Source organism: Mustela lutreola, chromosome 2 (genome assembly GCF_030435805.1).
Source record: "Mustela lutreola isolate mMusLut2 chromosome 2, mMusLut2.pri, whole genome shotgun sequence".
In the NCBI taxonomy this organism is placed as follows: Eukaryota; Metazoa; Chordata; class Mammalia; order Carnivora; family Mustelidae; genus Mustela; species Mustela lutreola.
The window spans coordinates 8,882,707-8,910,145 of record NC_081291.1 but is presented as its reverse complement, the minus strand read 5'-3'; the positions used below and the strand labels follow the sequence as shown (position 1 = coordinate 8,910,145).

Genomic DNA, 27,439 nt, shown 5'->3' with positions numbered 1-27,439 from the left:
CTTTAGCCTTGGGGATGTAGTGTTGGGGGAGGGGACTTAGGCAGCCAGTGTGCCACCCTTACCTCCTTCCTCAAAGGCACCAGCAGCCGCTGGATCTTTAAAAAGAAACACAAGTGGGAGAAGTAGGTCGCCCCTGCAGCAGCTCAGCCTCTTTTCTGGAGTGTCAGGAGGCAGGAGGAGCTGATGGAGTCCCAGCATCCCCTTTCACTACATTCACCCGTTCTGACCCGGGGAAAGTCTGAAGGGGAGGACAATCGAATTCAGGGTTTGGTGAGTCGCACAGCTGCGGCTTCAAACTATTCTGGTGCCTGTTAGTTGCGTGATCTTGGGTAAGTAACAGCCTTTCTGTGTTTTAAGTTCTTCATGTCTGAAACAGGGATAAGGGTGTGTTGGCGGCTCCTTCAGTTAAGTGTCTGTCTTCAGCTCAGGTCACGATCCCAGGGTCCTGGGATAGAGCCCCATATTGGGCTCCGTGCTCAGCAGGGAGTCTGCTTCTCCCTCTCCCTTTGTGTGTGCTCTCTCTCTCTCTCTCTCACCTTCTTAAATAAATAAATAATAGGGGTAGAATAGGGAAGCATCTCTACAGTCAAGTTCTAAAATAACGGCAGTATTGAAGTCAACATTAACCCTGACATTATTTAAAACAGCTGTTGTTGTTTCTCCAAATGAAGCAATTGGCTTGGGTTGGGGGACCTGTTTGAGAAATGGTGACCTTTAAACGTGGCTGCCGTGTGAAGAGATGCTCGGACAGGGAGGCTGTTGTAAACGGAGAGGACTTTGTCTCCCATCTGAGATTCACGGTTGGGCACTGGCTCCTTGATTTTCTTTTTGTACTGAGCGCTTCTAGTTTGGAGTAAGTTTGCTGTATACAGGGCTCTTATGATAGGCAGTAAAGTAGGTGCTTAAGAAATAGGGATATGAAGTGCCTGACTGTCTCAGTCGGTAGAGCATGTAACTCTTGATCTTGGGGCCATGAGTTCAAGCCTCACACTGCGCATGGAACCTACTTAAAAACAAAAGTAAAGTAAAAGAAATGGGGGAAAATCCTGGATTCGGAACTTAAATCCGTTAGCTGGGAGTAGGAAGAAAGACTTGTGTGATTATACGAGGGCTAGTATCGTGGACCACAAAGACAGCAGGGGTCACTTTATTCTGCCTGACTCTCTTCACTCCCGAGGCTTGCGCAGGACCACTGGAAACTTGACACATAAACAGGAGAGGGTGAGCATGAAATTCTCTCGCGCATCTCCAGCCCTCTTCCCATCTGACCCTTATCTGGGGCAACTCCCAACCCTGAGCAGAAAACTCCATTAGCACCCCCTCCCGAAACTTCCAGTCCCAGTCCCTCAATATCACTCTTCCTTCAGCTCAAGGCCCACCTTCAGCCGGGGGTGGGGGGGGGGGTGGGGGGTGGGGTGGGGGTTTCTCCGAACCACACGGTTTTGAGCCACAGCTAGAATCCGCAGGCACGGTGACGCGAGCGCACGGTGTGACGGGATTTGTAGTTCCAGCTCCTCAGGGTGTGCGCGGGAAGGCCATTGCGCATGCGTGAGCGGCCGCTTTCTGCACGTGTCTCTCCACCGGGTTTCAGTTTTAATAAGTAAAACCCGATTACTCCTTTAGTAAGTCTCTGACTGGCGTTAGACGCCAGCCGACCCTTCCCAAGTGTGGAAGGCCCAGTACTGACTGGAAGGAGAGGACTTAGGTACCTTTTTTCCATAAATGAACAGAGGGGCACTGACTTTGGCTAAGGGGAAGTTGGTTGAGAAACCAGTCCCCTTCCTTCAGGTTGGACCAAAAACTGACCTGCCACTCATGGAGCCAAAAAGTTCCTCAAGGCAGGGCTGGGTTGTCCTTGGAGATTAAAGGGCTAGTTGATTAAAATCAGTAAATATTGGCTTAGGGCGTGGCTGAATACAATGAAAGGATGGCCTTGAGACTCTCAGGGTTAAAGAAAGTTTTCAAAGAACAGTTTGCAGCGGGCCTGGTAATGCTTAACTTGGTGATCTCTAACCCAGCAAACTAGTCTTAAGCCCATTTGACTAGCCGGGAAACTAAGACTCCCGAGTGGCCCTAGGTTGCCTCTTCTTTTTTTTTTTTGGTTGCCTATCTGTGTATCAGCCTGGCCAGGACATGGGGAAACAGAGGGCCCAGGGTCTCTAGCTTCTCCCTCGTCTGCTGCTCCACTCTTAAAAGAGGTGCCCTACTTTGTTCTTAGATGGCGCAAGGATTACGAAGATGTCTTTCATCATGACCCTGCCCTTGCCTAAATTTCCTGGTCTGTTTCAGCTCATTCAGCTTCAGGTAGGGAAAGAGGTTAGCCCTTTCACTTCAGCGTTGATTCATTTCGTTTAGAATTTTATATCCTTGTGGGTTTTTCTCATATCCTTGTAAAAAGTATCAAACAGTACTGGAAAATAAATACACAAAATGTGCCTGAGGCTTCTGCAGGAACGCAGCCTATCTTAGGCACTCCTTTTATGTGGCTTAGTCCTTCCTTTGTGTCTGGGGTCTAATATTCACGCTAGGCTGAGGAATTCCCTCCGATCTTTCCTTGAGAACACCTACTGTGCTCTTCTCAGGAACCTTCTGGATGCGCGGGGAAAGGCCCTCTATGAATTCGTAGAGAAGGGGGTGAAAGGCACAACTGGCTGTGGCCCAGAGGTTCACGGGCCCACCAAATACCGAAAGTCCCATGCGCCACCAAACTCAGCTCCTATAAGGAAGCAGCTGTCTGGCAGGCGTGAGAGACGCTGAGAAAACGAGACGCTGGGAAGACCAAACGGCCAGAGAGGCCAGGCGAGCCGCCAATACTTCGGTCACGTGACCCGGCATCAGCGGGGCCTGGGTCTCCCCCGTGCCGGGCCACGTGTTACTGCTGTGCCTTTCGATTGGCTCGGCTGGGTCAATTTGAACGGCGTACGGAAGCCGCCGTGGTTCATTCACGGCCGCGTTTTTTTTTTCATTCCCTCTCTTTGGCTCCCTCCTTCCGCGGGAGTCTCAGGAGAAGCCGCAGCGCACGGCGCCGCTGCTGCCACCCGGGGCCGGGTAAGTGGGCCATACCCGAAGTCCGACCGGCTGAGCCCGGGCTTGCGTTGACCCTCCCGGGGCTCTGGATCTGCGTTGCGCGCGGCCCGGCCGTCGGAGCAGCGCCTGACCGGGAAAGGCCGAGAACCTGGTTTGGGCCCCATTCGCGAGGCAGTGAGAACGGGCTGAGGCGGGGGAGGGGGAAACCGAGCCGGGGCTAGGGGGCGGGGCCTCGGAGCCGGGCGAGACCCCGGTGCTTCGAGAATCGGGCCAGTGGGGCGGCTGGGGTCGGGCTGGAAGGGATCTGGGGGAAGCGCCTGGGGACTGCTTAGGGCCTGATTGGGGAACGTCGCGAGGATCGGGTGTGTGTGTGGGGGGGTACTTCGACAGGGCTTTGGTTGGATCTGGTTGGGCGAGGTCTCATTGAAAAGTTGGGGGTCTTCTTGGACCCTGAGAAGGAGGGTCGTCGGACTTCGTTCCAGAGGGCTTTGCTAGGTCTCACTTCGAGGCGTCGCTAGGATCCGTTGAGGGGAGTGCTCTGGGAGGTGTTCGACCGGGCCTAACTAGGGAAGCTGCAGAGATCGGAAGAAGTGGATTTCCACTTCGAGGTGTTGGGGGCCTTGTCCAAACTTGATTGGGGGAAACAACAGAGATCTGCCAGCAGGAGTTAATGCTGACTAGGGCAGGAGGTGGTGGTGGCGGGGAGACTTGGCCAGACCTGATTGGGGAAAGCGACAGGGACCTGTCCAGGGGTCATCTTTCACAGGGTGGCCGACTTGGCAGGCTCTCATTCCGAGAGGCAAGTAGGACCTGTCCGGGGATTGCTTCGGACTCTATTAAGGGGAATCTCTGGATGGAGTCTGGCTAGGCCAAAAAGAGGAGCGTCTGGCAACCGGCTCCGTTTGGAGAAACGGATTAGGGGAGGTGGCAGAAATCGGGACGACTGGAGTACCTTGGGACCGTGCATCTGGGAGGCTCAGGGGCCAGACCGAGGCGGAGGAGGCGCCTGGGATCTGTCGGAGCTTGAGGTCTGGATTTCGGAAGAAGAGGGCTCTTTGGGGACCGTGTCTGGACCAGGGAGATCGCGGGGACAGGGGCGCTATCGCGGTCTGGAGCAGGGCCCTGGATGGAGAGGTGGCTGGGGCCTTGCCTGGCGGCCGTGAGGCTGGCGGAAGCCGTAACGCCCGCAGCCGGGGGAGGCGGCATGGGCCGCCCTGGGACGAAGGCTCCGTGCTGGGCCGGATGAGGCCCCGCCGGCCCCCGCCACCGCCTCCCTCGGCCCGCTTCCAGTTTCCCTCACCTGCGCTCTCGAGCCCAAGACCGCGCGGTCGTGGATGGCGCATCTGGCGGGGACCCCGCACTTGGGCTGGTGTGGATCGGCAGCCTCCGCCTATCTGCCGAGGGCGCTCCCGTCGCGCTGCCTGGGGCTCAGCCCGGGTCTCACATGGGGCTCCTGGGACCCAGTGCTGACCCCCGGCCCCTACCCCCGCAGCTCACCTTGCGCCATGGACTGGCAGCCAGATGAGCAGGGTCTGCAGCAGGTCCTGCAGCTGCTCAAGGACTCGCAGTCACCCAACACAGCCACGCAGCGCATCGTCCAGGACGTATCCTTCCTTCCTTCCGGGTCTAGGGGGAACAGGGTAGACCCTGAAGGCCAGGGGAAAGGGCTTGACTCCCTAAATCCCAAGTTCACAGACTCTCTTAGGGCAGGAGCTAGCTTTGGCAGAGAATTTAGGGTTAGAATTCTTGGGTCCCATTTCTAGAGGTAATGTGGCCCTGTGGGGGAGGGGGCTGGCACTTAGTTTTTGCTTAGGTTTGTGGTTACCATTTCTTTTTCCCACGCGATGCTTAGTTAAACTTAATAAGTTAAAGTTTAAGGTATTTAAACTATCAGCAACTTTTACTTGAAAACATAGATTCCCTTCTTTTTTAAAAAAGCAGGCAACATGGGACTGTTTATGAGCAGGACTGAGTAGCCGCTGCCTCGGTTGGACAGAGTGGCTCTGGCAACCCTCTCCTGCTCTAGCCAGGTCTGAGAGAGTGGATGGGAAGCAGGAGTCAGAACTCCTGCTGACTCCCACCGGCCTGCTGACTCCCACCCGCCTGGTGATACTGGTGTGCCTGCAGCACTGTGCTGTTCTGGCCCGGGGCTTGACAGGTGGGGTCTCAGGAGCTGTCTGCCTGGTCCCAATGGTCAGAAGGACTTTTGGCTACACGACAGTAAGGGAACTCACCTGGGGAAGGCCCTTGTCTCCCAAGTCCCTTAACAGCCTGGCAGAAACTCAAACAACTGAACCAGTTTCCCGACTTCAACAACTACCTAATCTTTGTTCTGACCAGACTCAAGTCGGAAGGTATGCTCTCAGTGCCCTCCCCCCGGACTCTAGCGGGACCCCTCTTTCTCCCCCGTGCTCCCCTGACCCTCTGCCTTCCTGCCTCAGATGAGCCAACTCGTTCCCTCAGCGGTCTCATCCTTAAGAACAACGTGAAGGCACATTACCAGAGCTTTCCGCCCCCCGTGGCCGACTTCATCAAGCAGGAGTGCCTGAACAACATTGGCGATGCCTCCTCGCTCATCCGAGCTACCATAGGTGAGAGCGGGCGGCACCCCGAGTTCTTACTCCCAGCGAAGGAGCTTTTCAGCGTGTTAAGGGCATCGATTCACTGGCTGCTCCAGTACGGTGGGTGGTAGTACTACTGTTGGTGTTGCCATTTTTCAGAGGAGGACACTGAGGCACAGAGGTGTTAAGGGCCTTATTTGGTGAGTAGCAGAGTTCAGAAGCAACCAGCACTGGTCTGTGCTCTGAACCACTCCCTCCCAAGACAGCCATTCCCACTCTGGAGGCGGTCACTCAATATCCACGATTCTGTTTAGATTCTGAGGGTGTAGCACACTCGGAAGACAAGTGCATGCCCCCCACCCCCTCCTGTGGAGTTCGTGTTTTTAGTTAGTTCTCACCAGTAATGATGGGGTGAAATGGAAGTTTGGTTTGTGTTTGGACCTTCCTGACCCCCCAGGAGGGCTGCCTGAGCAAGATAACAGGACAACTGAGGGGGCGACTGGGTGGCTCAGTGGGTTAAGCCTCTGCCTTCCTGCCCAGTTCATGATCTCAGGCTCCTGGGATCGAGCCGCACATCAGGTTCTCTGCTAAGTGGAAAGCCTGCTTCTTCTTCTCTCTCTGCTTGCCTACTGTGATCTCTCACTCTGTCAAATAAATAAATAAAATCTTAAAAAAAAAAAAAAAAAAAAGGACAACTGAGAATTCTCCATCAATTTTACCTCCCGCCACTTTGCTACTGAGAAACACCAGCCCAGCTCTTTGTTACTGACTTGCTTCTTTTCCCACCTTTACTGAGGTGTAGTTGACATACAGCCGACTTCTGTTTTTATTGTTTAGATTAATGACAACTTTTAAAAGTTGTCTTTAGAAGAAAGTTCTATATGACTTTTAAAAGAAAAAACATTTGCTTGCAGTAAAGGGAACACAACGTTAAAAATGTGCAGTAAAGACAGAAAAATAGTATTACATGTGAGCCAGATACTGTCTTGCTAGAAGTCCTGATCTTGGGGCCTGCTACCCATAGGCCTGATGACACCCCCTGTGAGGCCAGCAGAAGGATCTGGACTTACCAAGTTCACTGCGTAGCTAGGTTCTGCTCTGAGTGTTTGAATTAAGGTATTGAAACTTCTAGTAGCCCTAGGAACAGGTTCTTTTATCCGCCAGTGAACCACAGAGAGGTTGGGCCATGTGGCCAAGGTTGCACAGCAGGGATGGAACTGGGACTGGGACTGCATTCCCAAGTCCTCACAGTCTCCCTTGCGCAGGTAACATCTTCCCTAGAGCAGAAGCAGGAGGCAGGGTCATCTGGAGGGATGGCCGGGCAGAGTTATCCCTGCTGGGAAAACACTGCCACCTCCTGGCTTCTAGTACCCTATCTGCACTGCTCTCGCCCTACTTCAGCTCGGCTGCCTCTTGGCCCTCGCGCCGCGCATGCCTATTGCAGGCTGCCCATGGGCTTCAAAGTCTCCCCAGGGCTTTACAGGCTGCCACAACCTGCGCCTGTCACCTCTCAGCCCTCACCACCTCCCTCTGCCTGCCCCCACCTCCGCCCTCTGACTCCTCACCCATCTTGGAGCACACCTGGCCTGCCCTTGCCCCAGGCCTTTTGCGCGCCTGCCTTTCCCTCTGTCTGGGCAGCAGGACGCTCTTGCCCCGGGGAATTGGACAGCTCCTTCCGCATCTCTTTCAGGTCTTTGCTCAGATGGCAAGGTATTACCTTGGGTGAGGCCTGTTCTAGCCACCCATTTTTTTTTTTTAAAGATTTTATTTATTTATTTGACCGACAGAGATCACAAGTAGGCAGAGAGGCAGACAGATAGAGAGAGAGGTGGAAGCAGGCTCCCCGCTGAGCAGAGAGCCTGATGCGGGGCTCCATCCCAGGACCCTGGGATCATGACCTGAGATGAAAGCAGAGGCTTTAACCCACTGAGCGACCCAGGTGCCCCTAGCCACCCATTTTTAAAATGGGGCAACTGGCTGATTTGGTCAGAGGAGACTGAGACTCTCGATCTCGGGATCATAAGTCCAAGCCCCACGCTGGGTGTAGAGATTACTGAAAAAATAAATACACAAATTAACTTAAAAAAAAAAAATTGCTGCCCTCAACCTCAGCCGTTGCCTGCCGTCTTCTCTGCTTTACTACCCCCCCTTAGCTTTCGGCACCTAGCCTCCCAGGTCTTTTGCTGGTTTATTTATATATTTGTTAACTTTAAAAAAAGAAAAAAATATATATGTATATACACATACATATGTATATGTTTAAAAGATTTTATTTATTTATTTGACAGACGGAGATCACAAGTAGGTAGAGAAGCAGGCAGAGAACCCCATGTGGGGCTCCATCCCAGGACCCTGGGATCATGACCTGAGCCAAAGGCAGAGGCTTTAACCCACTGAGCCACCCAGGTGCCCCGAGATTTTATTTATTTTTTTGACAGAGACAGACAACAGCGAGAGGGAACAGAAGCAGGGGGTGTGGGAGAAGGAGAAGCAGGCTTCCTGCTGAGCAGGGAGCCGATGCGGGGCTCAGTCCCAGCACACTGGGATCATGACCTGAGCTGAAGGCAGACGCTTAATAACTGAGCTACCCAGGTGCCCCTTGCTGACTTATTTTTACCTTGAAACCTCTCTCACTAGATAGCTCCCAATAGCAGGGATTTTGCGTTTAGTTCTGTGCTGCATCCCAGAGCCTGCAGCTGAGCTGGCTTACAGTAAGGCTCAGAGGAACTCGAAAGGGTAGGGCTTCTGGGGGACTGCACACAGCCAGCCTGTGAGCCCACGGAGCGAGTGCGGCGGGCCCGCTCCCAGCCCCCAGCCTGAGGCAGCGCCCTCTCCCGGCTGCCCCAGGCATTCTCATCACCACCATCGCTTCCAAGGGCGAGCTGCAGATGTGGCCCGAGCTGCTGCCCCAGCTGTGCAACCTCCTCAACTCGGAGGATTATAACACCTGTGAGGTAGGTGACCAGCTGTGGCCCACCTGGGTGGGAGCTGGGACGGGGCGGGGTTCACAGCTGTCTGCCTACTCCTCTCTACTCAGGGAGCCTTCGGAGCCCTGCAGAAGATCTGCGAAGACTCATCTGAGCTCCTGGACAGTGATGCCCTCAATAGGCCTCTCAACATCATGATCCCTAAGTTCTTACAGTTCTTCAAGCACTGCAGCCCAAAGATCCGGTGAGTGTGACTCCTGGGCGGGGAGAGGGCTGGAGGGGGCCGGGTCAGGGTTGACCCAGGTGCCCGCTCGCTTTCAGGTCCCATGCCATCGCCTGCGTGAACCAGTTCATCATGGACCGGGCCCAGGCGCTGATGGACAACATCGACACGTTCATCGAGGTGGGCTGCCGGGCCGGGGGTGAGCAGGGCAAGAGCCGAGGGCCATGCTGCCGCTGATCCCACCTTCCCTGCAGCACCTGTTCGCCCTGGCCGTGGACGATGACCCTGAGGTGCGGAAGAACGTGTGCCGTGCCCTGGTGATGCTGCTGGAAGTGCGGATTGACAGGCTCATCCCCCACATGCACAGCATCATCCAGGTGAGCCCTGCCAGGCAGGCGCACGCGTGCTGGGGGGCAGGCGGTGGGTTAGGGGAGGCACCCCTGGCTCGACCAGGCCTTAGCCTTTCTCCCACTCTGCCCTAGTACATGCTGCAGAGGACCCAGGACCATGATGAGAACGTGGCCCTGGAGGCCTGTGAGTTCTGGCTGACGCTGGCCGAGCAGCCCATCTGCAAGGAAGTCCTGGCCTCTCACCTGGTCCAGTGAGTGCCACTCCTGCCCTCTGCCCCGCCTCTGCCTCTGTCCCTTGCTGTGCTCTGCCTTCCGTCTGGTTATCCCCTGTGTTACCCTCAGTCTGTATTCTCTACCTCCCTTTACTTTCTGTCCCCGCGTATGTTTATTTAGCAAGTATGGTAGTCTTAAATGACTTAGAAATTAGGTAAGTTATAGGTGAAAAAAATGAAAAGTTGACAGAGGCTTCAAGTATAGCTGGATCCAGGTGCTCAAAGGATGTAAAAGACGTCAGTATGGTCTCAGATCTACACACTCTGTGTTGTCTTTGTCATCAGGCCCGACCTTCCTCCTTTGTAGTGCTGTAGCTTTCTGCTATCTTCAAGCTTAGGGACCTCAGAGGAAAGAAATTCTGTCTCAGCTAGTACCTGCAGCACAAGTCCTAGGGCTGACCCTCCTTGACTAACTTGGATCACTTGCCTACCGCTGAGTCATGAATCAAAGTTTCTAGTCCCCAGGTGCATGGAGTCCAGCTGGGGAGACCAGCTGCCCTGCCTATTGGCTTGTTTGACCTGGCCCATCCTGGGGAAGAACCCTAAGTCCTCCTTGCCTTACAGTATGCTAGGGAGCAGCCACTGTCCTAAGCTTTTCGGTGTATTCAGAGGTCTAGAATTCCCTGAGTGGCCAGGTCTGGGTCAGGAACCCTCTTGTGGAGCTAGGAGTGGTGTCCACTTTGTCTTAGTCCCAGCGGCTAGAACTAGATCAGGATAATACCCCTAAGTTCCATACATTGCTTCTGGCTCGACGCTTCCCCCTCGATGAGCAGCGTCTCTCCCAACAGGTTGATCCCCATCCTGGTGAATGGGATGAAATACTCAGAAATCGACATCATTCTGCTCAAGGTCAGTCAGGGCCCACTGTCGGGCATGAATGGGCAGGTGAGGGCTGGGGCATTGAGGCTGGGGGCCCCGCTGGTGCTTAGTGGTCTGCCCGGCCCCACAGGGGGACGTGGAGGAGGACGAGGCAGTCCCTGACAGCGAGCAGGACATCAAGCCACGTTTCCATAAGTCCCGCACAGTGACACTGCCCCATGAGGCTGAGCGGCCCGATGGCTCGGAGGACGCAGAGGACGATGATGATGACGATGCTTTGTCTGACTGGAATCTGAGTGCGTGGCCTGGCCTGTGGGGGCTGGCTGGGTGGGGGAGGGCAGCAAGCCCAGGGGCTGCCTCTCTCGGGAGGCGATGAGAGGCCTACTCAGAGCAGATGGTGAAGGTGCCCACATGATCTCTGATCCTGGGGCTCAAGTCTAGGAGGCTGGCAGCCCGTCCAAAAGGGCTTCCCTGAACCTGCCGCCTCATCTCCCCTCCTGTCCCAGGGAAGTGCTCGGCAGCTGCGCTGGACGTCCTGGCCAATGTCTTCCGGGAGGAGCTGCTGCCCCACCTACTCCCCCTGCTCAAGGGACTCCTCTTCCACCCTGAGTGGGTGGTCAAAGAGTCAGGCATCCTGGTGCTGGGCGCCATCGCTGAGGGTGAGTGCCCCGCTGGCTGGTGTGGGAGGGCCTGACCTCGAGCCCTGTGCTGGCGCGGCACTCCGGAGCTGGCCCGGGCCGGGCTGTGCTGCGTAGCCGTGGGGCCCGGCTGAGCCTGGCTGAGCCCAGCCGCAGGTTCTTTCTCTCTCTCAGAGGCCTGCTCGGTCCCCACCAAACAGCTCTGGGACAGGAATCTTCCCCTCTGCCTCTGGGCCTGAACGGAACCCCGGGGCGCCACGATGCAAGCCCTCCCTCTAATTCTTGCCGACAGCAGTTCTGTGAGGAGTTCGGCACAGTTAGGGCTACAACAGTAACAACAGGCAGCCCTCCTGATGAGGTGGGGGTGCGCAGATGGGGAAATGGGGCGGGGGGGCGGGAGGTTGACACCATCATACCTCTTCCCGGGCCACCCACGGGTGTGTTACCCGCGTCACTTGGGAGCAGGTGCTGCAGCGTCCAGGCCTGTCGTGCGAGGTTCAGGCCCAGCAGCAGCAGCCTTTACCCTGGTGAGCTTTTGAAATTTAGTTAAGGAAAGGTTTCCTTGTATGATAAGCACAGCGCATGTTACGGTAACGTCACGTGTGCGTATGTTCACGGGCTTCCTGAAGGTTCTGCGAAAAGATTTTAATGGGAGAAAATTTTAGAGGAATTGACCCTTGGGTCTCGGATTATTAGGTGGTGTGCTGTTATCTGTGTTCTCCGAACAGGAGCTACGTTCACAGTTTTTTTTTTTTGTTTTGTTTTAATAACTTGAGGGAGAGCGAGATCAAGAGATCATGGAGAGGAAGTGGGAGAGGGAGAAGCAGACTGTCTGATGTGGGACTCGATCCCAGGACCCTGAGACCACGACCCGAGCTGAAGGCAGATACTCAGTTGATTGAGCCACCCAGGCGTCCCTGTTTATGTGTTTTGTTTTGTTTTGTTTTCCAAAAGATGAAAACTAGAAAACTCATAAACATCTAAGAAATGTTTCAGAAGAAAAGTACTTGGGTGCCTGGCTGTCAGTGGAACATGCGACTCTTGGTCTTAGGGTCGAGAGTTCGAGCCCCACATTGGGTGTAGAGCCTAAGTATTTATTTATTTACTTTATTATTATTTTTTAAATTTTAATTTATTTACTTATTTTAAAGATTTTATTTATTTGACAGAGCTCACAAGTAGGCAGAGAGGCAGACAGAGGAGGGGTGGGAAGCAGGCTCTGCTGAGCAGAGAGCCCTTTGTGGGGCTCGATCCCAGGAGCCCAGGATCATGACCTGAGCTGAAGGCAGAGGCTTTAACCCACTGAACCACCCAGGCGCCCTCCAAAATAAATAAAATTTTAAAAATTTATTTTTTATTATTGTTTTTTTAAAGATATTATTTATTTATTTGACAGAGATCACAAGTAGGCAGAGAGGCAGGCAGAGAGAGAGAGAGGGAAGCAGGCGCCCTACTGAGCACAGAGCCCCATTCGGGGCTTAATCCCAAGACCCTGAGATCATGACCTGAGCCAAAGGCAGAGGCTTTAGCTCACTGCGCCACCCAGGCGCCCCTGTATTGCCTAAGTTTAAAAAAAAAAATAAAGAGGTGGGGCGCCTGGGTGGCTCAGTGGGTTAAGCCGCTGCCTTCGGCTCAGGTCATGATCTCAGAGTCCTGGGATCGAGTCCCGCATCGGGCTCTCTGATCGGCTGGGAGCCTGCTTCCCTCTCTCTCTCTGCCTGCCTCTCCATCTACTTGTGATTTCTCTCTGTCAAATAAATAAATAAAATCTTTAAAAAAAAAATAAAATAAAAAAAATAAAGAGGCGCCTGCGTGGCTCAGTTGATCAAGCATCTGACTCTTGATCTTAGCTCAGGCTTTAATTCTCAGGGCTATGGGGACGCCTGGGTGGCTCAGTTGGTTAAGCAGCTGCCTTCGCCTCAGGTCATGATCCCAGCGTCCTGGGATCGAGTCCCACATCGGGCTCCTTGCTCAGCAGGGAGCCTGCTTCTCCCTCTGCCTCTGCCTGCCATTCTGTCTGCCTGTGCTCGCTCTCTCTCCCTCTCTCTCTGATAAATAAATAAAATCTTAAAAAAAAAAAAAAAAAAAATTCTCAGGGCTATGAGTTCAAGCCCTGCACTAGGCTCCAACCAAGCAGGGCATGCAGCCTACTTAAAAAAATAAAAAATAGGGGCGCCTGGGTGGCTCAGTGGGTTGAGCCGCTGCCTTCGGCTCGGGTCATGATCTCAGGGTCCTGGGATCGAGTCCCACATCGGGCTCTCTGCTCAGCAGGGAGCCTGCTTCCTCCTCTCTCTCTGCCTGCCTCTCTGCCTGCTTGTGATCTCTCTCTGTCAAATAAATAAATAAAATCTTTAAAAAAAAAAAATAAAAAATAAAAAAATAAAAAAAAATAAAAAATAATTTTCTTTAAGATTTCTATTTATTTGTTTGACAGAGAGAGACACCAGGAGAGAGGGAACACAAGCAGGGGGGAGTGGGAGAGGGAGAAGCAGGCTTCCTGCCAAGCAAGGGAGCCCGATGAAGGGCTTGATCCCAGATCCCTGGGATCATGACCTGAGCTTAAGGCAGACGCTTAATGACTGAGCCACCTAGGTGCCCCCCAAAATAAATAAAATTTTAAAAATTGGAAGAAAATTACATTCTATCCATGTTGGTCACTGTGCTGCCCGACCATCTGTGAATCTGTGAGTGACTGTGCCAGGGTGGCGCCGACGGAGGGGAAAGGCAGATTCGGATGCCGCCTCCAGCCTGGCTTTCCCAGCCTCGGCGTCCCCCGCGTTAGGTGCTGCTCAGCTCTGCCCAGGAGGGTGGCTGTGGCTGGCTCCGGCGGGGCTCAGGCTTGCCCCCTTGCCTGTCCCTGCAGGCTGCATGCAGGGCATGGTGCCCTACCTGCCTGAGCTGATCCCGCACCTCATCCAGTGCCTGTCAGACAAGAAGGCCCTGGTCCGCTCCATTGCCTGCTGGACGCTGAGCCGCTACGCCCACTGGGTGGTCAGCCAGCCCCCCGACATGCACCTCAAGCCCCTGATGACGGAGCTGCTCAAGCGTATCCTGGATGGCAACAAGAGGGTGCAGGAGGCGGCTTGCAGGTGACCCTCGACCCCCGGCCCCCCGCGGCCCCCACCCCTGCCCCACCAGCTGCCTTCTGGGAAGTGATGACGCTCGTGATCTTGACATCGTGCTGATTTCTCACGTATTCGTACTGTCTGATCCCAAGGGCATCCCTTTCCCCTCCCGTCCCCCGCAGGCCCAGCCCCACCTGTGGCCGCCCACTAAACCCCTTCCCCACTCCAGTGCCTTTGCCACCCTGGAGGAGGAGGCCTGCACGGAGCTGGTGCCCTACCTCAGCTATATCCTGGACACCCTTGTCTTCGCCTTCGGCAAGTACCAGCACAAGAACCTGCTCATCCTCTATGATGCTATCGGCACCCTGGCTGACTCCGTGGGCCACCACCTCAACCAGCCGGTGAGACCCCACAGCATCTCCCTCTTGAGCCCTGTGCTCCTCTGCTGCCAGTGACCTGGCGGCGACCCTGTGTCGCACGCCAGGGACATGGCCGTGACCTCAACAGGCAGACAGACCTGGCCCCCGCCCTCGCCCTGCTCTCAGTCTAGTGGGGGAGACAGACAGTTATGAGACAGCGTGGTAAGTGCTGTGCTGGGGAAGCTCAGGGGCCTGTGGGAACCAGGAGGAGCTGACCCTGGCTCCGAGGGGGCAGAGTGGGCTGGGTAGGGCAGGGACAGTGAGAAGGGAGCCGCTGAGCCAGGCCTGGAGGTCTGGCTGGATGGCAGGGCCTCATAGGGCCCCCTGAGCCACAGCAAGGAGCTCAGATCTCATCGCTCAGGCAGTAGGTGCCTCTGAGTCACAGGGAGCCCTGCTGGTGCCAGGCTGCCCCCCCCCCCCACCCAGGAAGCCCCAACTTCTTGCTCCCTCTCCAGGAATACATCCAGAAGCTGATGCCTCCGCTGATCCAGAAGTGGAATGAGCTCAAGGATGAAGACAAGGACCTCTTTCCTCTGTTGGAGGTGGGTGGGCTCCTGGCCGGCTCCCAAATGCCCCGCCCCATCCTTCCCGAATTCACCTCTCCTGCCCTCCTCCCAACCAGTGCCTGTCGTCGGTGGCCACTGCCCTGCAGAGCGGCTTCCTGCCCTACTGCGAGCCCGTCTACCAGCGCTGCGTCACCCTCGTGCAGAAGACTCTAGCCCAGGCCATGGTGAGCCTCCCACCAGCCCCTGCGCTCCTCTGTGGCTACCCTGGCTCCGGCCTGCTCCCCTTACCTGCCTGGCCGCCCCTTCTTTGCCCAGATGTACACCCAGCACCCTGAGCAGTACGAGGCCCCCGACAAGGACTTCATGATCGTGGCGCTGGACCTGCTCAGCGGCCTGGCGGAGGGCCTGGGCGGCCACGTGGAACAGCTGGTGGCCCGCAGCAACATCATGACGCTGCTGTTCCAGTGCATGCAGGTGGGTGGCCCCCCACCCCCACCCCGTGAGCCTGCTGGCGGCGGGGTAGGCCTCCTGTGGTGACGTGAGGTCCTGGGGTGCCGAGCGGACATCTGGAGGAGGGGACCCACGGGGGAGAAACATGCTTGTCTTTATTTTAAAACGTGATTCAAATAAGACATGACTCAAATCTCATTGAATAAGGTAACGACAGAGAAAATTAAAAAGAAAAACGAGGGACGCATGGGTGGCTCAGTTGGTTGGACGACTGCCTTCGGCTCAGGTCATGATCCCAGAGTCCCGGGATCGAGTCCCGCATGGGGCTCCCAGCTCCATGGGGAGTCTGCTTCTCCCTCTGACCTTCTCCTCGCTCATGCTCTCTCTCACTGTCTCTCTCTCAAATAAATCAATAAAATCTTTAAAAAAAATAAATAAATAAAAAGAAAAACGAGAGGTGCCTGGCCGGCTCAGTCGGTAGAGCACGTGACTCTTGATCTCAGTCAGGGTTGTGAGTTCTAGCCCCACGCTGGGCAAGGACATGACATTAAAAGAAAAAAGTGGAAGAAATACAAAAGCAGAAGCTCGGGCGCCTGGGTGGCTCAGTGGGTTAAGCCGCTGCCTTCAGCTCAGGTCATGATCTCAGGGTCCTGGGATCGAGTCCCGCATTGGGCTCTCTGCTCAGCAGGGAGCCTGCTTCCTCCTCTCTCTCTCTCTCTGCCTGCCTTTCTGCCTACTTGTGATCTCTCTCTGTCAAATAAATAAATAAAATCTTTAAAAAAAAAAAAAAAAAAAAGCAGAAGCTCCCCCTAGCTCTGTACCACACGCATGCCCGGTGTGTCAGGGTGGGCAGCGGCTAGGACTGCTCCCTGCCTAGTGGTACCCCAAGCGAGGCAGGGGTAGACAGTGGTTCAGTGTGCCCCGAGTCCCAGCTTTACAGATGGGGCCCGTGATGGGGAGTGACAGGGTCAGGCTGTGCCCCAGGGACTGCTCCCCCAGCTGCCCTACCCTGAGGGACTAGTCAGGACCCCAGCTGGTTGGAGGGCACGGAGCCTTGCCACACTGACCCTTCTCTGACCCGCCCCCCCCAGGACTCCATGCCTGAAGTCCGGCAGAGCTCCTTCGCCCTCCTGGGAGATCTCACCAAAGCCTGCTTCATCCACGTCAAGCCCTGTATTGGTAGGACGCCACTCTTTTCATGACCCCATGACCCCAACTCGGGCCTCAAGTGATGAAGAAATGACTTTGGGAGGACAGTGACCAAACTGGGTCGTATTCGTACTGTCTGATGGGGTCAGCCGGGCCGGGTCCAGGAGCTCGCCCTGGCTGGCCCTCCTGCTCAACACTCCTTCTCCTCCCCACCAGCCGAGTTCATGCCCATCCTGGGCACCAACCTGAACCCTGAGTTCATCTCTGTCTGCAACAATGCCACCTGGGCCATCGGTGAGATCTGCATGCAGATGGGTGAGTCCCTGGCAGTTCCCGCCCCTCACTCCTTGATGGCCCGTTCCCCGCGGGGCGCTGGACCCGGCCTCGGCCTGACAGGTCCACATAAGAGAGCCCTGGGGCTTCTTGAGCGCCTCTGTGGTGGGGCACGCAAGGAGACTTCTCGGAGTCCATTTCCTCCGGGATCCTGTGCAGCCGTGGTTGGTTTTTCCAAAGAGGCTGAACGGGCAGTGGGTTCTGTTTGGACTGTTTGTGACCTCCGGCCCTGTGCAGTTGGCTGAAAGGCCCAATGTGATTGCTGGGGAGATTGAGGCCGTGTCTTCCCTCTCCCTCCCCCCACAGGGAATCTGTGGGTAATGGTGGCCTAACCCTGGTGTTAAACAGTGACTCCAAGGAAGCTTCTGGTGTTTGGAAGGTGTGGGTCTGTCCCTGGATGGTCATGGGTCCTGAGCCGGGCACCAGCTGGAGAATGTTCTTTGTCCCCTCACTGGTTGCAGTTGGCCAATGTCTGGGTGCAGCTGGGGATAAGCAGGGGTGCTGTGGGCTCCGCGGGGCTCTGACTGACGGGTCCCCCAGGGGCGGAGATGCAGCCCTACGTGCAGATGGTCCTCAACAACCTGGTGGAGATCATCAACCGGCCCAACACGCCCAAGACACTGCTAGAAAACACAGGTGGGCACCAGGCCTGAGCAGTTGCTGTTCCCTTACCTGGACTCGGGCTGCCCGGCCGGGAGGGTACCAGTGAAGAGACTTTGGGAAAGAACCAGGGATGGTGTCTGGGAAGACCCGAGAGGGGGTTCTGGAAGAGCCCCAGGGAAGATGCTGGGCTCAGGGGGAGACCCAGGTGGGGCCTATTCCCTTGAGGCCCACGGGGCGGGGCTGGTGCCTCGTGCCAGAGGCCCCGCCACGTACCGTCCCGGGGCCGCTCGGGGTTGCAGGTCGCCTGACGAGTCCCTCTGCCATTCCAGCCATCACCATCGGCCGCCTGGGCTACGTGTGCCCACAGGAGGTGGCCCCCATGCTGCAGCAGTTCATCCGGCCCTGGTGTGTGACACCCCATCCCCCCCCCCGTGTCTCCTCCCCCAGCCCGAGTGGGGCCTGTGTCGGGCGGGTTGGGCAGCAGGGCGGGTGGGGCGGGCCTGACCCGTTCCCAGGCCTGTGTCCGCTCCCGGACGCCCGTCCCAGCCCATCGCCTGCCGAACCCCCGCTCCACCCACCACCACCCCCCTCCCCGACCCCACTGCCCCCCACAGATGCCCATCCTGCCCCGGCCCCGCCAGCTGACTGCCTGCCGCTCACCTCCCCCACAGGTGCACGTCCCTCAGGAATATCAGGGACAACGAGGAGAAGGACTCAGCCTTCCGAGGCATCTGCATGATGATAGGCGTCAACCCCGGGGGCGTCGTGCAGGTCGGGGCCGCTGGGCTCAGAGGGAAGGCGCTGGGGCTGGGCTCGGGCGGCCCCTCACACAGGACCTGTCACGTTTCAGGACTTTATTTTCTTCTGCGACGCTGTAGCCTCCTGGGTGAGCCCGAAGGACGACCTTCGGGACATGTTTTATAAGGTGAGCTCCTGCTTGGCCTTGATGTTGTCCTGGGAGGCAGTGGGCGGTGGGGTGGGGGCAGGGAGGGGGAGCCTCCCCGGGGAGAGGCTGCATTCAGAGGGCTCTGCTGCGGGGCGCGCCTCACCTCCTGCTTCCCCGCAGATTCTCCACGGCTTCAAAGACCAAGTTGGGGAGGAGAACTGGCAGCAGTTCTCAGAGCAGTTCCCGCCTCTGCTCAAGGAGAGGCTGGCTGCCTTCTATGGGGTCTAGACGAGCATCACGACCGCCAGGTGAGGAGGCCGCATGCCGGGGGGCCGTTGGTGTTGGGTAGGGGGGTGCAGAGCGCAGGCCCTGACCCCCGCCTCTCCCCACAGGTTTCTGTCTGCGTCGTTGGAGGGGTTGCTGGGGAGCGCGCTGCGTCCAGAAGTCGCCGTGCCCTGGTCGAGGGGGGTTAGGGAGGAGTGAGCGGGACCCAAATCCAGACGCCTTCCCCGTCCACCTACCTGCCATGGGTGTGTGTGTGGCCTGCCGGCCAGCGGGCAGGTGGGTGGGGTCTCCACACTCATCCTACAAATGGGAGGGGGGGGGACTTCTTGGCAGCAAGGGCCCTTTGCTCTCCATCGGGGTCACCTCAGGCAGCCCACGTGGGCCAGCCTCGCGGGAGGGAAGATTCAACACGGCCGACCAAATCCGGCTTAGGATGAGGCGAGGGGAAAGCAGGCGGGGAGGGGGGTCCTTGTAGAGACACGTCCACTCACATGTGCACACATGGACACACGCATGTGCGGCGCCACAGCCAGCCGGGCTGGGCCAGCCGCCCCACCATTTCCCCGACTGCATGGAGACAGTAGAATTAGTGAACCCCTGAGTTAACCCGTAAGGCCTTCCGTGTAACCTGCATCTAGAGTTTAAGAAGCTTCTGCTGTTTTGCCGGAATTGGTGATTGGGGAGGGCTGGGTGGGTTGGGGGCCTCCGCTGGGACCCTGGGGCGGGGGACAAGGACGGCCATCTCTGGGCCGCCCAAGTCAGCACGCGCACGCTTGGGACCTGCTCCGCACACTTCCTGCCAGCTCTGTGGCAGCGCAGCCTGTGTGTCCCCCATCCTTGCTCTGTCCCAGCCAGAAGAGCGGGGGACTGCCAGAGGGGCTGGGTCTGGCCAGAGGCTGCCCTTTCTCCCCGCCACCCCCACCCCAACCCACCACCACCACCACCACCACCACCACCACTGTGCCCCAGTGACTTTTGAAGACACTGGGCCAGGGTCTTTTTCCTGAAGAGAGCTGGGGGCAGCCAGAGCTGCTGATCCCTACCCCTGCATCTCTCCATAAGCAAGTCTGTTTCAAGGGCAGCCCGTTTCTCTGTGCTTTTGAGAGCCCTCCTCTCAGGTTCCAGCCTGAGTTTTAACATGAGGGCTGGGGCTGGGCCATTTAATCCATGGGATCAGGGATGAAAGCTTATGTTCTAGCAAGAAGGAAATCGAGCCCTTTGGAGGAGGAGAATGTGGTCCACCTCTTGATCCCACTCTCTGTCCCTGGGGCATCCTGTTCATCAACAGCTCCCTGTGGGCTAGAAGACCCCATGGACAGTGATTCCAGAGGAAATTCTGGGATGGGCTGGGGATGCAGTCACCGTGTGGGAGGCACCCCAGAGAGGGGCCATGGTTACTTCCCAGTTGGCCTCAAAACTGAACCGGGCCCTGCAGCCCCCTTACGGTTTTCCTTTTTCTCCTCCCCTACTTTTACTTTTCTGGGGGGCCTTTTGGGGGTTATGTGGGGCTTTGACTGGATTCCTACATCCCGGGGCTTGTTCTGTTCATCCCTACAGGGCCCTGGACCCAGACCCATCATAGCCCTTTGTCTTTCCCAGACAAGGTTGGGCCCTGCCTCTATTCCGAGGGGCACTTGGTGCACATTCCATTAACTCTGCTGGCTTCCCTACCCTGTGAAACTCCAGCAGGTCTCTGGAAGCCATTTGTTTAAAAAAAGAAAAAAAAAATTAGGTACCATTTAATTTTCTGGTAATCCAGTTCTTTGGAGCATCCTCTGCTGGGTCTTGGGGTGTGTGGACGGATTGGGTGTCTGATGGGATTGGTGACCCCTTCTCCACCCAGGATGGGGGGCTCCAGCCACCTTCAGGGAAGGGGAGCCTGGTTCTAGTTCTCTTTCTTTTCTTCTTCCTCTTCTTTTTCTTCTTCTTCTTCTTCTTCTTTTTTTTTTTTTTTTTTTAAGAAAACTATTTAATTTTTTAATTTATTTTTGGTTGATTTTTGCACAACGAAGTTTCAGCTTCTCAACCCTCTCCCCTGCCCAGGGCTGCGGACCCTGACTGGCCTCGATCTGCAGTCCCTCTTTGTCCCACATCCCTCCTTCCTCCTCACCCCCTCCTCCTACGGGCTCCAGGGTCTGTCCATTTGTTACTGTGCTGTGCTGGGGATTGGCGCCAAGGTGGCGTGAGATTCCACTTGTGTAGAACTTTGTTGAGTAAAGATCAGTTTCTTGTGAAACCCTTGGTCTCGATCTGGCCTCCTGTATGCTTGGCTTTGGCAGTAGAGAAAAGATGTGGAGGGGGGCTTGGAATGTCTTAGAAATGGGGATGCACAGGACTCAGGAAATAATTCGGGAGGAGGGAAATAAGTAGGTGTTACCCAGGCACATTTCTTGGGACCCCAAGCCTCTCAATTTCCTTCCCGGTAAAATGGGAAGGTGAATGTGAAGGAAAAAGATTAGATGTGGTAACACACACATGTGTGGTGTCCCCTGGAACGGAGTTACAGCTCACTGAATGTCTTGAGCTCAGTTTAAAAGGGAGCCATTAGTGTCACAGCCCAAGTTCAAGATCCCATTGCCTTACACTAAATTAAGGGGCAGTTTTGTGGCACCCTCATCTTTGGTTAGCCTCACAACTCTGGGTCACTGGGCAGGTTGGACAGTTTTGTAGGAAGCTAAGCTTGGCACTTGGCCTGTGGGAGGTCTGGTAGGTGTGAGCAGCATTACAGAGGCAAATGAGAATTGGTAAGTTCTTGGGACACACAGCCTCAATAAAATCTTGCTGCTACTTCAACCTGGCCAAAGGTCACCTGCATGGACTTGGGAAAAGAAACAAAAACCTGACATTGACATATACCCAGCATTCATTCAACAAACGTGTTGTACATTCTGGTGAGCGAATAGGAGATAAACTGCGGAACAGTGGTATGTCCCATAGAGAAGAAGTTGGGAGGGGAGAGAGAACGTTGGTAAGATGGTCAGCTTTACAGTAGGATACTCTGAGAAGGCCTCACTGCGAAGGTGATAGCTGAGCAAAGAGCCACGTGGATATCCAAAGAGGCTGAACAGCAATGCTCTGAGACATTTACATGGATCGGTTAATACTGCCTGGCTCAAGAGACGCTTTCGATAAATAAGAGATAGGGCGGTGGTAGATAATTCAGAGAACTTGAAGCCCCTGCGGTAGAGCTGCACGTTTCTGTTTCCGGAAGGAGTTGGAATCCCCCTGCGGTTTAGCCTCAACTCAGGGGCTGCATTTCTAAGCTCAGTGCCACCTGTGAGAGGTGCTTTGGACAGAACCGCGTCGAGCCATGCTCAGCCGCCCGTCCGCATCAGCTCCGCCACAGATGCCTGTTTAACAAACGCTGGAAACAGGAATAGGCATTTTCTAGCCCAAGGCTGCCGCAGCTGCACCACCGGAGCCCTCAGAACAGCGTGATTCTAACACCCGACCTGTTCCCGCACGTGGCACTCCTTTCCGGTCGGCGCTGCGCCGACACGTCATCAAGCGGCGCCGGAAGTGCCTTTGCGCTGCCTAGGAGACGGGACGCGGGCCCTCGGCTGACAGGGCCCGGCTGGCCGCGCCCACCCCGGTCGCCATGGAGCTGCCCCCAGGGCCGCGAGACGATCCCCGCGCCTGGGAAGATGACTCGGACCCGGAGTCGGAGCCCGACCCCGACGCGCAGGCCGAGGCTTACGTGGCCCGCGTGCTCAGTCCGCCGAAAGTCGGGGAGGGGCCCCCACGCGCCCCTTTGCTGTCCGCGCCCGTCGCATCCCCTGGCGCCCTGGAGCCGCGGGCGGCGTCCAAGGGTGCGCCCGTGGGGGTCCCGGGACTGCTGAGCCTTCCTCCGGAGCTGCTGCTCGAGATCTGCGCCTACCTAGACGCCCGCCTGGTGCTCCACGTCCTGCCACGCGTGTGCCACACGCTGCGCGACCTCGTGCGTGACCGGGTCACCTGGAGGCTACGCGCGCAGCGCCGCGTGCGCGCGCCCTACCCAGTGGTAGAAGGTGCGCGCGCCTGGGGGCCGGGGTCAGCTGCCCAGGTTAGGCTGGGATGCTTTGAGCACCGCCCTGAAGCACGCTTCCTGGTTGGCCTGGCTTGGGTGGAGTCTGAGGTAGTTATCGATGCTGCCAAAGCCCTTGACCTCTTGGTGCACCATGAGCTAGGCGCTGGGGCTCCTGGGGCTGTGGAAATCTACCTTGGGGGGCTGGGGTCGCTGAACTCAGGATCCAATGAGCCTTAGGCTACGGGTCTGGTGGTACCACAGACCTGACCCCTGGCTGGAGGTTGACACAGGGACTTGAAGTCTTAGCAATTGGAATCTCTTGGGGTTCAGGGTAAGGCCAAGAATCCTCTGGGTATAGATGCTGAGCTAGCAATTGATGATGTCAAAGCTCCCCACCCTTACAGTCTTGATCTAGGTAGGGATGGGGCAGGGACTAAAGGCCCGAGCCTGCAACCTTTAAATCAAGCCACATCTTAAGAGGTTAGGATCCCTGCTACTAGCAATCACAGATAAATCCTCAAGCCCAGGGTCTAACCTAGGCTGGGGGCTGGTGGTAATTCCTACTGTCCCTGAGGTCACTGATAGCTGGGGGATAAGACAGCTTGGTCAGCTTCAACTGGTGGGGCTTTCCCGAACAGCCTGATAAACATAGTTGGTCGTGCCCCATTATACCACTGAATCTCTGCATCTAGCCCTTGAGTCACTTGACAAGGTTCCCACGTTTACAGAAACTAATCTGAGAACACTTCCCTGGGTTTGGTTGAGATTGTGGAGGCAAAATGTCCTAGTTCTGATGCTTTGCCTGAGGGTTGAGGCAGGACCTTAACATCCTGAGGCTACTGTCCTCCACACTTGGGTCGGGGGTTGAGACCTGCAAAGATGGTCCGGAGGCTCTAGTTACTCTATTTTTGGAAACTGGGGTGAGTAGTCCTAAGCCTGCTTGGAAGGTGGTCCCAAAGCTAGATTCTAGGCCTTCTTGGGTGGGGTCAGGGATCCAGGTGGGGTTCTCTCCAAGTCTGGTGAAGGTTGGGCTTCCTGGAAGCCAGGGATGGGCTTGGACAGCTGCTGTGGATGTCAGGATTCCTGCCCACTGGGGACCCTGCTCACGATGCCCCACAGAGGAGGACTTTGACTGGCCGACAGCCTGCATCGAGCTGGAGCAGCACCTGTCACGCTGGGCGGAGGATGGGCGCTGGGCTGAGTACTTCTGTTTGGCCGATGGGCACTTTGCTTCTATTGACTCGGTGTTGCTGCTCCAGGTGAGGTGGGGCTCGGTGGGGGGCAGGCAGGGCTGGGCCAGGGTGATTCTGAGGCCACCACCTTGTTTTCTTCTCAGGGCGGTGCGTTCTGTCTGTCAGGCTCCCGAGATCGCAATGTCAATCTGTGGGACCTGCGGCAGCTGGGGGTGGAACCCAGCCAGGTTCTAGTCAAGGCCTTGGGCACCGAGAAGAACAGCACCCACAAGGTGAGGGGTTAGGAGGCCAGACATGGGATGGAGGGGTGGGGCCTGAGTAGGGTGCCATGGTTAAGGGCAGGAGTTTCGTTTTGGCACCAGACGTTGTGGATTTAAATCTTGCTCTGCCATGACTAGTGTGACATTGGGTGAGATGCGGGACTTCTCTCGGCCTCCATTTCTGCCTGTGTCTAGGGCTCGTTTAAGATGAGCATGAATGAGATGGCTATGCCGTAGAGCTTTACGTGGGCTGGGATACACAGCAGGCACTCGGGGGGACATCAGGTATACTTGAGAGGCATAGGGCAGGGCAGTTTCGAGGCTGCCTGTGAGGCTCACAAAGCTCTGAGCATGGCGGTCATCTCATGAGAAGCGGCTGTGGAAGAAAACCACTGCCACCAGTCACCGAGGTGGTGTAGGCAGGTGGCCAAGAGCTTGGTGCCGGAGCTAGGCCACTGGGTTCAAATCCCTATTCTGCTCCTTCCTGGCTGTGTGACCTTGGGCAAGAGACACAACCTCTCTGTGCTCCAGTGTCCTCGTTTGTAGCATGCGACCCGGTTACAGCACTCTGCTCAGGGAGTTTGGTGAGGAATGGGTTAGCCACCAGCCAGTGATTTGTGCCTGTTAGCTCCCAAGGCAGGCGCTGTTTTTTGGTGCCCATTTTCCCAGTGAAGAAACAGGGAGAGCATGTCATTTGCTCCAGTCATGGAGTGGAAGCCCCACTTTTAATCGACTTGTTACGTGGCTCCAACCACCACAGGTGCTGAGTCTGGCAGGGACTGGACTTAGGAGTATCATTGTATGTGGGTGTGCACATCCCAGGCTCTGAAGTCAGACCCACCGACCTAAGTCCTGACCTCTACTTGGAGCTGCCTTGCTCTGGCTTCTGGGGTCAGCTGTCTCCCTCCTCCGACCCTTGGTTTGGTTACCTTTGGAATGGGGGTGACCACTGGGTCTGGTCTGCAGGGCTGGGTGTGGTCGCTGGCGGCGCTGGACCACCGCGTGTGCTCTGGTTCCTGGGACAGCACGGTGAAGCTCTGGGACATGGCAGCTGATGGGCAGCAGTTCGGCGAGATCAAGTGTGTGGGGTCCTGGATGGGGAGGCGGGGCCGGGCTGGGTCCCAGCTAGTCACAGCCCAAGCCTCAGGCTCCGTGTGTTCCCAGGGGCAAGGCGGCTGTGCTCTGCTTGTCCTACCGGCCTGACATCCTGGTGACTGGCACCTATGACAAGAAGGTGACCGTCTACGACCCCAGAGGTGGGCTGGGGGCCCAGGGACCCGGGTGGGGAGAGGAGGGCCGCTTGGGGTCTCCAGGGTCATGCTGGGGAAGGAGACACTTGGACCTCACAGCCTGGCTGGGATGACAGTCTCAACCAGATGCTGACCACGCCGAGCGGCCCGTGCTGTTGCTGGGCCAGCAGAGGCAGCTGGTGGGGGATGGATGTTGGGGGCAGAGGCAGCCCCCCTCCACCTGGGGGTCTGGACGGCAGGAGATCCTCTGAGCCTCAATACTGTGAGAGGTGGAGCAGCCCCTAGAACCCTGACTACCCCCGCCGCCGTCCTCGCTGTCAAGCTTGAACCTCAGTGTCCCCGTCTGTAGGTTCTGGATAGTAACCCCAACCCCATAGGGTTCATAGGAGGAGAGGACAGTAGGAACATTGGTAGAATAAATATTGGTTTACATAAAAAGCCTAGGAAAACACTGCCCAGCACCAAAGCCTTTTCTATTGTTTCTTTCTTTATTCATTCTTATTTTAATTGTAGGGCTAGGGGTCTTTTCCCAGGAGGGGCCAGAGGTGGGGGCCTGGTTATGGGAGTGGGGCTTGGCTCCGACCTGCCTGGGAGCGGAAGCATTTAATGTGGGAACTCGCTGAGGTTGGCTAGGTACGGAGAGCAGATGGGATTGGCCCGGGGGCTGGGAGGGCTGAGATCCGGGGGCCCTGGATGGCCCCAGTCCTTGCTGGGACCAGAGAGGAGAGAGATGGGATGGGGGCAGGCAGAGCAGACCAAGGGTTGTGCCAAGCGGGATAGGGGCGGGCGGGGGGCGGGAGGCAGGGGCTCTGATGTCTCCCTCCTCGCCACATCACTCCTGAAGTTGGCCCGACCCTGCTGAAGAGCCGACGGCTGCACTCCAGTGCGGTGCTGGCGCTGCTGGCTGACGACCGGCACATCATCTCGGGCAGCGAGGACCACACGCTCGTGGTGTTCGACCGTAGGGCCAACAGCGTCCTGCAGCGGCTGCAGGTGGACCCTCCCCGGGGGAGCCGCAGGGACCGGGCATGGGGTGGTGGCTTGGCCCGGCCTGAGCTGCTCTGTCCCGCATTCCTCCTGCAGCTGGACTCCTACCTGCTCTGCATGTCCTACCAGGAGCCCCAGCTCTGGGCTGGTGACAACCAGGGCCTGCTGCACGTCTTCGCCAACCACAACGGCCGCTTCCAGCTCGTCCGGGTCCGCCAGGGAGCTGGCCCCTGCCCAACAGTCCCTGGGCCTCCTCCCTACCTCCTGAACCCCTGGGCAGCTGGCGGGCTGACCCTGGGCAAGGCCTTTCCTGAGTGTTCCCTGTCCCTCCTTCCTGCAGTCTTTTGACGTGGGCCACAGGTCTCAGATCACAGGGATCAAACACTCACTGGGGGCCTTGTACACCACATCCACCGACAAGACCATCCGGGTGAGCCCCCGAGACAGGCCCCTCTCCCTTACCCTGCCCCCACCAGCCAGCAGCCCATGGCCAGACCTTTGCCCACTGCCGCCCCCCCCAGGTGCACGTGCCTACGGACCCGCCGAGGACCATCTGCACCCGAAGCCACAACAACGTGCTGAATGGGGTAAGGCCCTGCCCCGTGCGCGTTGTCCAGGTGCCCAGAGCGCCCCTGACTCCCTCTGCCCTGCATCCCCAGATCTGCGCAGAGGGCAACCTGGTGGTCGCTGCCTCTGGAGGCCTGTCACTGGAGGTCTGGAGGCTGCAGGCCTGAGCAGGAGGATGCGGACGTGGATCTGCCGACCCACAGGCTGGGCCGTGGCCTCTGTTCTCGGGGGACCATCCCCCCTGTGCTGGTGCTGCCCCTGCCCTGTCCCGAAGCCCTGAGGCACAAGGAGTCTGGGCCGTGGTGAGCTGTGCCCCACAGGCCATGGCCCACGCCAGGGGAGGTGAGCCTGGTGTTCAGGCCCACCCAGGGGACTGCTCCCCTCCCTGGGGCCCTGTTTTTGTTAGGATTTGGATACCTGCTTTCCTTCCAGAGCGAAGGAGAAATAAACCTGATGTACTGGTGTCCCTCGAGGGCCCTGCCTGTGCTTGCTTGGGACTGGGAGGCGCCGCCGGGTGTGTGACCGTCTTGGAGACAGTCTATGTCGCGGGGGAGGCAGGTCTGGCTGTGAGTGTTGTAACAATAACCTTGTCTACGCTTGTCTGTGGGCCAGTGGATGTGGGTGTGTGTGAGGAAGGGGAGGCTCTCAAGGGTTTGCACATGT

The 27,439-nt window shown here is 56.9% G+C and overlaps 2 protein-coding genes and 2 non-coding genes across 12 annotated transcripts; all 4 read left to right on the top strand.

Annotated features, from left to right (window-relative positions):
* The first annotated feature begins 165 nt into the window (after positions 1-165).
* On the top strand, positions 166-20,749 carry TNPO2 (transportin 2). 6 transcript variants are annotated; one of them, XM_059160084.1, is made up of 26 exons: positions 166-329; positions 2,219-2,304; positions 4,520-4,631; positions 5,306-5,381; positions 5,469-5,618; positions 8,436-8,542; positions 8,626-8,759; positions 8,837-8,918; positions 8,993-9,115; positions 9,221-9,339; positions 10,149-10,209; positions 10,310-10,475; positions 10,686-10,838; positions 13,681-13,906; positions 14,112-14,283; positions 14,757-14,843; positions 14,924-15,031; positions 15,123-15,281; positions 16,349-16,436; positions 16,623-16,721; positions 17,280-17,375; positions 17,672-17,747; positions 18,014-18,113; positions 18,193-18,267; positions 18,409-18,510; positions 18,621-20,749. In XM_059160084.1, exons 3-26 carry the CDS (start codon positions 4,533-4,535, stop codon positions 18,699-18,701), a joined length of 2,739 nt encoding a protein of 912 aa, XP_059016067.1. In that variant the 5' UTR covers positions 166-329; positions 2,219-2,304; positions 4,520-4,532; the 3' UTR covers positions 18,702-20,749. The 6 variants fall into 6 exon arrangements, with proteins under 6 accessions (XP_059016067.1, XP_059016063.1, XP_059016065.1 ...); XM_059160080.1 differs by having other exon boundaries at positions 17,642-17,747; positions 18,409-18,536; XM_059160082.1 differs by lacking the exon at positions 2,219-2,304 and having other exon boundaries at positions 17,642-17,747; positions 18,409-18,536.
* On the top strand, positions 13,964-14,032 carry LOC131826274 (small nucleolar RNA SNORD41). Its single transcript, XR_009351523.1, has one exon. It is a non-coding gene; the product is annotated as a small nucleolar RNA SNORD41 (small nucleolar RNA).
* LOC131826289 (small nucleolar RNA ZL2) lies at positions 16,478-16,553 on the top strand. Its single transcript, XR_009351535.1, has one exon. It is a non-coding gene; the product is annotated as a small nucleolar RNA ZL2 (small nucleolar RNA).
* A 1,262-nt stretch (positions 20,750-22,011) lies between the features above and the next one.
* FBXW9 (F-box and WD repeat domain containing 9) lies at positions 22,012-27,248 on the top strand. 4 transcript variants are annotated; one of them, XM_059160088.1, is made up of 10 exons: positions 22,014-22,520; positions 23,639-23,778; positions 23,856-23,984; positions 24,939-25,051; positions 25,137-25,228; positions 26,067-26,215; positions 26,306-26,419; positions 26,550-26,639; positions 26,731-26,796; positions 26,869-27,248. In XM_059160088.1, exons 1-10 carry the CDS (start codon positions 22,112-22,114, stop codon positions 26,941-26,943), a joined length of 1,377 nt encoding a protein of 458 aa, XP_059016071.1. In that variant the 5' UTR covers positions 22,014-22,111; the 3' UTR covers positions 26,944-27,248. The 4 variants fall into 4 exon arrangements, with proteins under 4 accessions (XP_059016070.1, XP_059016071.1, XP_059016068.1 ...); XM_059160087.1 differs by having other exon boundaries at positions 22,012-22,520; positions 26,731-27,248; XM_059160086.1 differs by having other exon boundaries at positions 22,016-22,520; positions 26,067-26,419.
* Positions 27,249-27,439: the final 191 nt, after the last annotated feature.

What these genes read in the sequence shown, in the direction of transcription:
- TNPO2 (XM_059160084.1), top strand. Translation starts at nt 4,533, where the DNA reads ATGGACTGGCAGCCAGATGAGCAGGGTCTGCAGCAGGTCCTGCAGCTG. An exon ending in ACCTCTTTCCTCTGTTGGAG is followed by an intron (nt 14,844 to 14,923) that starts GTGGGTGGGCTC and finishes CCTCCCAACCAG; the next exon opens with TGCCTGTCGTCGGTGGCCAC. An exon ending in GACACTGCTAGAAAACACAG is followed by an intron (nt 17,376 to 17,671) that starts GTGGGCACCAGG and finishes CTGCCATTCCAG; the next exon opens with CCATCACCATCGGCCGCCTG.
- FBXW9 (XM_059160085.1), top strand. Translation starts at nt 22,112, where the DNA reads ATGGAGCTGCCCCCAGGGCCGCGAGACGATCCCCGCGCCTGGGAAGAT. An exon ending in AGAAGAACAGCACCCACAAG is followed by an intron (nt 23,985 to 24,938) that starts GTGAGGGGTTAG and finishes TCTGGTCTGCAG; the next exon opens with GGCTGGGTGTGGTCGCTGGC. An exon ending in CAGCAGTTCGGCGAGATCAA is followed by an intron (nt 25,052 to 25,136) that starts GTGTGTGGGGTC and finishes GTGTGTTCCCAG; the next exon opens with GGGCAAGGCGGCTGTGCTCT.